Source organism: Thalia democratica, chromosome 3 (assembly GCF_965202585.1).
Source record: "Thalia democratica chromosome 3, ktThaDemo2.hap1.1, whole genome shotgun sequence".
NCBI classification, from domain to species: Eukaryota; Metazoa; Chordata; class Thaliacea; order Salpida; family Salpidae; genus Thalia; species Thalia democratica.
The window spans coordinates 52,644,823-52,654,911 of NC_139167.1; the positions used below are offsets into that span (position 1 = coordinate 52,644,823).

Below are 10,089 nucleotides of genomic sequence, written 5' to 3' on the forward strand. Positions count from 1 at the left end.
ATATTTTAAATTACAATACAATATAAACTTGTGGTAGAAGTATTTAAAAAAAGTTAAAGACATCTCTTAGTTGAAAATAAGTCTACTAGTAACTAACATAGTTATGAAAGCGAGTTTGTTTTGAGATAGAACATTAAAAAAAAACAGTATGAAATTGTTGAACTTATCAAAGTTTTAAAAATTACTAGTATTTTAAAGTTTTAAGCATTAAAGATTACTATTTGTTCAATTAAACCTGTCATTTTTCATTTAATTATTTTGCTTTATTAGAGCTCATTGCAAGCATGTAACAAAATGTTTAGACTTAAGTTGGATTTGTTTTTTTGTTTACAGATTTTCTTAACTTACTTTTCATGGTAAGCTTATGTTTTGAAAACATTGAAATTGCGTTTTTTAAATATATAAGCTTATACTAAAACAAATTAAACAAACAAAAAAGACTTAAACATTTCTGAGGACTATTTTATACTCTAAAGTCTAATCTATACTTACTTTAGGTTAGAATTAGTATCTAGTTACAATATATATTTCATATGCAAGCTTAATACGGACACAAAAAATCTGGTTTACATTTATTCTGCTGTATAAACAAAATTCATAAAGTCCGAGTCAATTGAATTAGTCAGTATTTATAATTGGGGACAGTTTTTATTTGTAAAAACAATTTTGAAATAAAAAAAAGACTCTAAAAACAAAAAACACCTAATTATTGCAAAAAAAAAAACAGTTTTCTCGGTATAAAGGTTTGACGTTTGTTTTTATAGGACTCGAATGTCAGTTTTAATTTATTTATTTTAACTTGAAAAATGTTTACACAGATATTTTTGCAAAAGCATCTGTTCTAATTACTACTCGATAGTTTAGTTTGTAGAAACACATCCACTAGTTTACTTTAAAGTTTTCATGCAACTTTTTTATGTTAAAGAAAAAGTTATTCAAACATTTTAACAAAGAAACAAAAAGTATTTACATTTCGGAAAAGTATTAACGAACTTTAAATGTCAAATACTTATCAAGTACTTTTTAAGACTTTTAATTAACAATTAAACTTTTGTTCAAGTTGTTTTTTCATCTTCTGTAAGTCTATCACTGGACCTAAAAAAATTGTATTTCAAAAAAAAAATTTAATATTTTTGTGTGTAGAAACAAAGTATGCGTACTTTTTCATTAATTTATACTATTTAATTAAACATCAAATACGACTGTTAAAACAAGTGAAGTAAAGTGTACTGCAAAGTATATCATTTAAAAAGTAACAAATTCTAAGAACAACTAATACAATAACTTAATAAATATTTTTTTAAATGTCTTTCTTAATGCACTAAATTAAAAAGTCAAAAGTATACTTACTACTTAGTATTTTGAATACATACTTTATTTTTTTGTTAAACATTTTTTTTAAATCTTTATATTAAGAAGACTTAATATAACTTACCTTTGTAAGGCTCTCTATCAACTTTTTTAGGATCATGTGTTTTTTGACGTTGCCATATTCTTTTGTAAACATATTCACTGTTTGCTTTCCTGTTATGATTAGTAATACTTTTTTAAGCGTTTTTGATCAATTTGATAATGAAAAATATTTACTATACTTAGAAAAACATAATAAAAATAAGAAATGTTGCTAAATTAAAGTTTGATTATGAATTATTTTTTATGAAAATTAATTATGAAAATTCGAAGTTTTTAACTTAGAAATTTTAGCTAGTTTTAAAACAGTTTTTTTAATATAGCGAAATGTTAAAGAAGTTTGACAAAGTAACATGCAAATTAAACAAAATATATGAAAATATGTTTTACATAAATTTGTTACAACCACACTTCAATTAATTTTTAGTTCATAAACTATAATGATATAAAGAATAATACAATAATGTATGTACTTTTGTCCAAGCGTTATACAAATATTTTTAGAATTAGTTTCAATTCATACTTTTTTTTATTAAAAAACATTAAATAATAATTAAAGTTTTAAAGCTTAGTTTTGTTCATAAGTTTACGAATTTTGCTAAGAATTTAGTCTAAGATAAAATATTTATTTTCTATAAAAAAGCTGATCTAAAATGTTAAAAAAATAATTTAAGCTTAATTTAAAAATATTTATTAGTATTAGGTTTTAAAGATTTTAGAAGCGATATCTAAAAAAAGGACACTATTTACATTAAAATAACAATTTAAAATATTTTAACTACTTAAGCTGTCTGCAATTCAAAATATACATACCAAATATTTATTCAAACCATTAATTAACCATATTTTAAACAGTTAAAACACAATCATCATTCGATGAACTTCTTAAATCTTAAATTGCTCGTTTACTAGAACTTTTACTTAAAATAATTTTCAAACTTGTTAAACAAAATGTTTACTTTCAACAAACCTCGGTATAAACTTTCCACTTCCCGGTTCGACAAACAGCTCTCCATTCTCGTAAACAACTTTTCCCCTGCTGATGGTGCAAACCGCCTTTCCTTTGCACTTCATTCCTTCAAAAATGTTGAAGTCCACAGCTTGGTGGTGCGTCGAAGCGGAAATCGTTCTGTCAGGTGCAAGTTAGTTTTTTTTCTCATCATTCTCAGTACTGTTTGAAACTTTTTAATTCTATAAACTTAATGTTGAATATATATTTTATAAATCCAACTTTTCAGCAGTAGGATCCCAAATGACGACGTCAGCGTCACTGCCAGGCGCTATCACGCCCTTGCGCGGATAAATGTTGAATATTTTGGCTGCGTTCGTGCTGGTGACTGCTACGAACCTGTTTTCGTCCATCATTCCTGAATTAACTCCTTTCTGGTTAAAACAAAAGTAATATTATTATTGTACTGTTTGGATTGCTTACTATGTAACTTTGAATTTTAAACTTTAGTTTTTGAACTTTTGGTGTTTGTTGATCCTTAAGCAATTTAGAAACTTTTTTAGGTAAAAAGAGCTTAACAAACTAAAAATATATAAAGCCGTTGTAAAATAACTCTGTCCAAATGTACACTTCTATTTGGGTAGAGTTTAAAAGTACAGTTTGATTAGATTATATCTTTTAATGACTTAAATAATTTCACAGTTGTAGTTAAACATTATTAAAAAAAAAATACTTGGTTTAAGCAAAAGTACCAAAATCCTATAAAAAGTTTCCATAAAATAATATTCTCCATTAAGTTTTTTATCTCGGTATACTTATTTAGTCCAAGCTTGTACTGATTAAGTAACTTTTTTAACTATCTGTTAAGTAAAAACTTTTATGTAAACAAAGTTCCAAAATTTATCTTACTTAGCAGAAAATAAAAAAATATGTTTTTGTTAAAAAAAAAAAACGTTTTGTAGTGCTCTGATAGTTTTTCTGCTTTAAAAATCTTGTGGTTTTTTTCTTGTTCAAAACTAATTTTTACAAGTTGCGTAGAATTTTTGTAACCTGCCAAATTACAGACATTCTATCTTCAACACCATTTACGCCATTCGGAATTTGAGAAAAGTCGTCTTTACCGAGCGCCTTTTGATTTGCATTGAATGTGCAGTTGTCAGTTCCAGTGCATTCTAAATCACCACTGTTTTTGATAAAATATAAGTTGAAGTTTTAATCAAATTTACAGGTGTTTTTAGAACTTCCTTATAAAATTAAAATTAAATGAACTTACAAAATGAATTTTTAAGCTAGTTTTTAAACAGTATTTTAACATGTCGTTGACATAACTTTAAACTGTGTCCTGGTGTATGACTCGAAAACCGAAAAGTTTTTTCGTACACCAGGTCCTTGGACCAAATATTTGAGCGCTTTTTTTTTTTTTCGTTCAATAAACAATATATCATTAACCAATAAAATTTTTACTTTAAAACATTACCGAATAAAATGATATTATTTATTTACTAATTTTTACACATAGTTGATATAAAACCTATGAAATTACCAACAGTATTTCAATTTTTAATAAAAACATTAAAGTTTTTTTTTCTTAATAATCTAGTTGTAGTATACCTAAAACTATAAAAATTAATTTTAAGTTCTTAAAACAAAATACTATGATTTCTGGCAAATTTAACGGTTGTAAAAAAGCAAAGTTATAATTACTTTAAAAACCGTTAACTTTATTTATTTTGAAACTAGAAACAGCTGGGATAAATATACTTTATTTGTTAAGACTAGAAAAAATATATACTAAATTAATCTTTTTCAAATTTATATACAGCAACAAACTTGGCGAGGAGCTTCATGAGGTAAGATGGGGTGGTGGTGTCGGGTCGGAGGGGAGGCCCCATCACATGACCTGCAGCGTGCCGCCAACATTTGTTCCAGTAGTTGCTCCCGTCCGTTCCGAGACTCGCCGCTATCGGCTCACCGAAGACAACATTTCCTTGAAAAAAAAATTATATTAGTTTTAGAGCAGATAGTTTTTGGTTCTATTTAAATCGTTTTAGATGCATTTAAGTTGCAAAAAAAAAATTGAAAATACGCAAGTTTAATTTTATTTTTTCAAAGTTAAGTAAAAAGCAAGTTCTTGTTTTTTAAAATGAGTTAATAAAAAGTCTTACAGAGTATCAGTAATCTACTGTGTCAAATTTTAGTAGGAGTTTTGTTTTATGCACGCTTAAAGTTTAGTACCAAAAATATTTAAAGTAAACTGAGTATTTACTAATCAATGTAAAAGTTTTAATTACAGCTGGTATGTATTTGCTTGTGATTTAGTTTAAATTACGTGGAATATTACAAAAAAACTTCATTATAAAAAGTTGTTTTATATTCACATATTTGTACTTACCGTTTTTTCTAGCATCTCTTATTACATCGGCCGAGGACTTGCTCATCACATGAACTATGTACATCGGACAGTTTACCTGATATTCAAATTATATGTTACATATAAATTTTTATGGCAAATTATGTAAAAACTATACAAGTCCAATCTTACAATGTGGGCAATCATACATGCTCTTCCGACCGCTTCGGCCTCCACTGATTCCGGCCTGCATAACTCGTGTCCCTCCGGTCCCATAATGCCAAGCTTTTTAATTCTCTCTTGTTCCTTTGCATACAATTATGTTTGCTTTTTATAAGTATTAAGCATTTAAAAGTTTTTATTTGGCTGAAAGTAGGTTTTCTGACGTTTGTAAACCGCTGACTTGTTTAACCTTTTAGAACAACTTCTTATAACACTTGTTATTGAAAGAGTATCTATAATAGATATTTTAGTCATAAATAACTTTAAGTTCTTTAAGTAGTTTTAGATTAGTTAGAACTTTGACTGTGTAGACAAACAAACTTTTTATTATACAGAAAATGGTTGATTTATAAAAAGTAAGGTTTTAAAAAACGTCGCCATAGAACTTAATTAGTTTGTAAACTATATGCTTTAGTACTGTAAACAACATTTTTTAGTTTTATTTAACTTTATGTAGTTACAAAAAGTTGAAGTATTTTTAACTTGCATAAAATATAAACATTGAAACTATAAATATATACAAATAAAAGTTAATCTTTTTTTAAACGACAAAAAAACTTTTTACACAAAAAAAGTGAATTTTGTGGGTATAATATTAAGTGTTTGTATAAAATTTTGCATTTAAGCTTCTTACGTGCATTATGACGTCACCGTTTTCAGCGTGCATCATTGCTAGGCAACCGAGGTCCCTGACTCTCTGGTAGACCTCGTAAAGCTCCTCATCCCTCAACATGAAGACGTCTTTGTAGGCCATAAACATTTTAAAAGAATTGACACCTCTCTCCTCAGACATTATTTTCATTTCTTCTGATACCTAAATTACAATAAGTTCTTTAATGACAAAACAAGAAATTAATTTGTTCTAGAAAGTTAAGCATTTTGTACATGTGTAGTTTCAAAAAATTAAACTAACTGAAAGTTGTATTACTAAGTAAGTTTTATTTTCATATTATTGAAATATTAAAAATTTAACAAATAAAAATCAACCAACTTGCGGGCTCCACCACGTGATGGCGCAGTGAAACGAGTAGTCGCAGCAAACTTTCGGGTCGGCCCAGCCCCTCCACTTGTCATAGGCCTCAAGCAGCGACACGCCCTTCTGGTCCAATATGAAATCTATGATCATGGTCGTTCCGCCGGACACTGCAGCCCGCGTGCCAGTGTAAAAATCATCGATGGCCTGTTTTTGGTGTTGTTGAGTTTTAATTTTAGTAAATGATAAAATATTTAATAAGTTGAACTTCAAAATTAAATAACCCTCTTGAATGAAAAACTGAAAAACAAAATATATTAAGAATTATGTTAAGAATATTTTTGATAGAGATACTTGAAGCTGATTAAAAAAAAAAGCTTTTTGGTATCTGTAAGCTAAAGCAAAATCAACTTTTTTGTTTTCTTTTTTGTAATGAGCTTTAGTTTAATAAATTAAAACTTACAAAACAAATTAAACATAGTGCTATAGTTTCTAAAAAGAACATACTGTTTACTTACTTATATACAACATACATATTACATATAAAATGTAAACTTGATAAAAATGTACAGACATTAAAAAAAGCTAAACGATACTCTATGTCAGTGGTCGTCAAGCTAATCAAATTTTGTGTACACCAAGCTGCAAAAAATAAAACCGGTGCACCCCAAAGTCTAATTTTAATAAGCGCCGCTAGTGGTGGGACTACGTAAACACTTTTATTAGTGCATTTCTCCTTAAAAGTCATAACTCAGTTTGTATTTACATGCAAACCATTTAACAACTAAAGCTGAAACTTTTTATTTGGTCCTCTATTTAATTGACCTCTTTATTTGTTTTACCTTATTTTCACAATGATACTTTAGTTATATGGCTTTGTCTTACATACTTATTAATTGAACACTTCTCCGCAATTACTACAAAATCCCCAGTTCAGTATTCTTTAAATATTTTATTAAATACTAACTACATACTTAATCTAACTTTATGTATTTTTTTTTTTGTAATCTCAAAACTTCGTGCACCCCTAAATAAGTTTCGTGTACCATAAAAATTTTGTGCACTCCAAAAAAAATCTCGTGTACACTAGTGTGCACAAGTGTATACCTTGATGACTACTGCGTCTTTATAATACAACTTACAGTATGTGAAATTGTTTTTAACTAAATTTACACTTTTTAACTTTCAGTTACTATTTTAAGGAATATTTCTTAACAACCTTGTTCTTAGAGTTCAAAGAGTTTTTTCAAAAGTTTAGAACAAACTTTGTGTATAATTATATCACACTACAGTATTTTTCTTTTTTCAAAACTATTAAAATAAAGATTATTTAGTCTCCTAATTTCAAATTAGATTGAATTAGTTCTATGCATACTTTTAAAAAATTTAACAACTACTGCTTAAAACAAATTAGACATACTAACTCTTTAAAACTGATATAAATTTTTGTACGCACATTTGTTTTAAATAAGTATAATTAACTTAGCTTGATTTTAGCTGCTTGCTTCTATGGATGAGAAAATATGTTTCTCTATACTTTTTAAAATCAAACATAACTTTTATATGTTTAATAGTAGTGCACATTTCTAGTAAATTTCTTTTTACTATGTCCGTGTATTTTAAGTAGTAAAACCGTTGTTTAAAAAAAAGCCTGATTTGCTTTGTTAATTTAGTTAAATATGCTAGGTTTCCTTAAAAAAAAAATTTACAGTTTAAGGTTTTAAGACTGCTTTTTGCTTGTGAAATATTAGTTTTCTAACAAACGCTAAAATTTATAAAACTGACATAAGTTCCCATGAAAGGCAGCTGCATGTGCGTGTGAGTGTCTATTCCCCCCGGCATCACCAGTTTGTCCGTTGCATCAATAACTCTGGCACCTACAGGTATTTCTAAGTTGGAACCTACCTGTTTCAATTTTTAAAGTTACCTAAAAGTTTAGAAAAAGCAGTGCAAACAGAAACTGCTTGTTGTGATAAAAATTTATCAACTATCACTATTAGATCTTTAGTGATACACTTTTTAATATTATATGTGAAATAATTTCGATAAAAACCTATATTAATACTTTTCCCAGACTTTTTAATTTGGAAACTGTACAAGCTATATGATTTAAAGCATTTACAAAGTTTGTATGAAATATAGCTTTTAACTTTTTTGCATTTAGTTATTACAAACTGTTATCAAAAACTTATAATTCTTATGGATTTTTATCTCATTGATTTCTAGAGTTGTAAATATAAATAAACATAAAAAGTGATACTACGTAGAACAATAATCGTGTGTATTAATTTTTAATTAGAAAATTTATATTTCTGTTGATGCTGTAGATTAAAACATTTTCATTTAAGTTCTTGAGTATAAGATATTCTTTCAAAAGATAAAAAAATAATAATAAAAAATCATTATAAGTTTTTAGGTATACTTTAAAAAACGAGTTATAAAGTCATGAGGAAAAAGTACATTCTTAGTAATTTTAATAAGTCTGTTTTTTCTATAACTTAAAATTCTAAACTAGTGTACACAAAACATACTTAAAACTTTATAATAAAAATTTACAAAAATTGCTTGAATACTTAAATATTTGTCTATTAAAATTATAGTTAAGCTTCCACTTCTTCAATTCTTAAAGGTAAGTACACTATTTATGATTTTAAAGATAAATACCAAACGTAAAAAACTATCAAAACTTAGTTTAAAACAAAATATTTAATTTAGTTTTTTTTACCTGTTGAATGATTCCATCTTCAATGTACACATCTGATAAAAACGAAAAGTTTGCATTAACAACTTTTCCACCTTTTATGTAAATCTTATTATTTACCGGCTTCATTTTAATTGCCTATATGATCATTAGTTAATTAGCCTTCAAACAGCTTTTACTATTTTTCAAATAAAAGAAGTTATAAAGTACAGTTTACTAACAAAACTTACAATAACGTAAAAAAATACAACTTGTTATTAAAAAAAAACGGTAAACATTTAATTTTAAATACCTTTCAATCTTTTGTTGAAAAAAAACTAACATAACAACTGTTTTTAGAGTTTTCAGTAAACAATAAAAACCTAGTTTGGTTTCTAACAATTTCTTAAAATAAGTATAAATGTACTACAAAAATAGTCTGTTTAAAATGTCCATGCAAAGTAATTGAAATCGGAATAAATTTAAACTTTATGCTGCGTCAATCTGTTTATGTAGGACTGGTTTGGAGTGCATAATAAGTTTTTTTAATAGAATTTGGGTACTGTCCAATAAAAAAAGTTTGTTTAAATCAAACTATAATATTTGAAGTGGTATTTCTGTACGTTTTGTGATTGTTGTGAAATAGCGCTAAAAAACGGTTTACTTAATGTAGAGTATTCCATCGCATTACATCTATGGTAGCTGTTTTAAAATTTGTTTTAATTGAAAACAGAAAACAACCTAACAGCGAAGAAACCATTTTTTTACCCAAAAACTTGTGCAAAAAAGTTTCTAATTAAAACAGTTTGTAATTATTAGAACATTTTCATAATACCTTTTCTACAACATAACTGTTGATTGTGTCATTAAAAAAACATTTGAATGGTTTAATAAGTATTCAGCTATAAACAACTGTATATGTAAATAATGTAAAGGTAAATATATTTTGCTATAAAAGTTCTTACATTATTATTATTCTTACATAGTTTTCTTACAATAAAGTCTTAAAATATATGAGATGCAACACTGAAAAGTTTTAAAGAAAACAATTTTCTTTCTATAAGCACTGATTTTTGAAAGTACGCTTAAAGTTTAGTTTGTTGTCAGGCCCATATGTGTCCTAAAATCACGCAAATTTCGTAACTTTACTTCAAAAATATTCATGTAAAAAGACTTTTACTTGAAAGATGAAACATTTATTCTAAATATTTTCTATTTTCTAGTTTATGTAATTAAACTAAAACATAATTAACAAAACAATTTGCAATAAGTGTTGTTTGGTAAAAATACCAGCGTGATTATTATACGAAAAAAAAAACATTTTTAAACATTTTGCCTATTTTTAAAAATGAATTAAATTATTTTTAAATTAAAATTAAAATGATTTTTAAATAACAACTTTTTTAAAAAGCACCAAATAGCTTATCTGTTTTAAAAATATTGTACTATATAAGTAAAATATAGTATCTTTAATTAAAAAAAAAAACTTTGTATTAATCAAACTG

General features: G+C 26.4%; 1 protein-coding gene across 1 annotated transcript; it reads right to left on the reverse strand.

The window, feature by feature from the left end:
* Positions 1-551: 551 nt before the first annotated feature.
* Positions 552-8,739, reverse strand: LOC145831822 (dihydropyrimidinase-like). The gene is made up of 12 exons (XM_082939162.1): positions 8,630-8,739; positions 7,690-7,809; positions 5,923-6,111; positions 5,566-5,745; positions 4,902-5,015; positions 4,752-4,827; positions 4,190-4,346; positions 3,410-3,542; positions 2,642-2,793; positions 2,381-2,539; positions 1,436-1,524; positions 552-1,095 (listed from the first exon to the last, which is right to left on the reverse strand). The coding sequence occupies exons 1-12, from the start codon at positions 8,732-8,734 to the stop codon at positions 1,037-1,039; spliced, it is 1,533 nt and encodes a 510-aa protein (XP_082795288.1). The 5' UTR covers positions 8,735-8,739; the 3' UTR covers positions 552-1,036.
* Between the last annotated feature and the right edge of the window lie 1,350 nt (positions 8,740-10,089).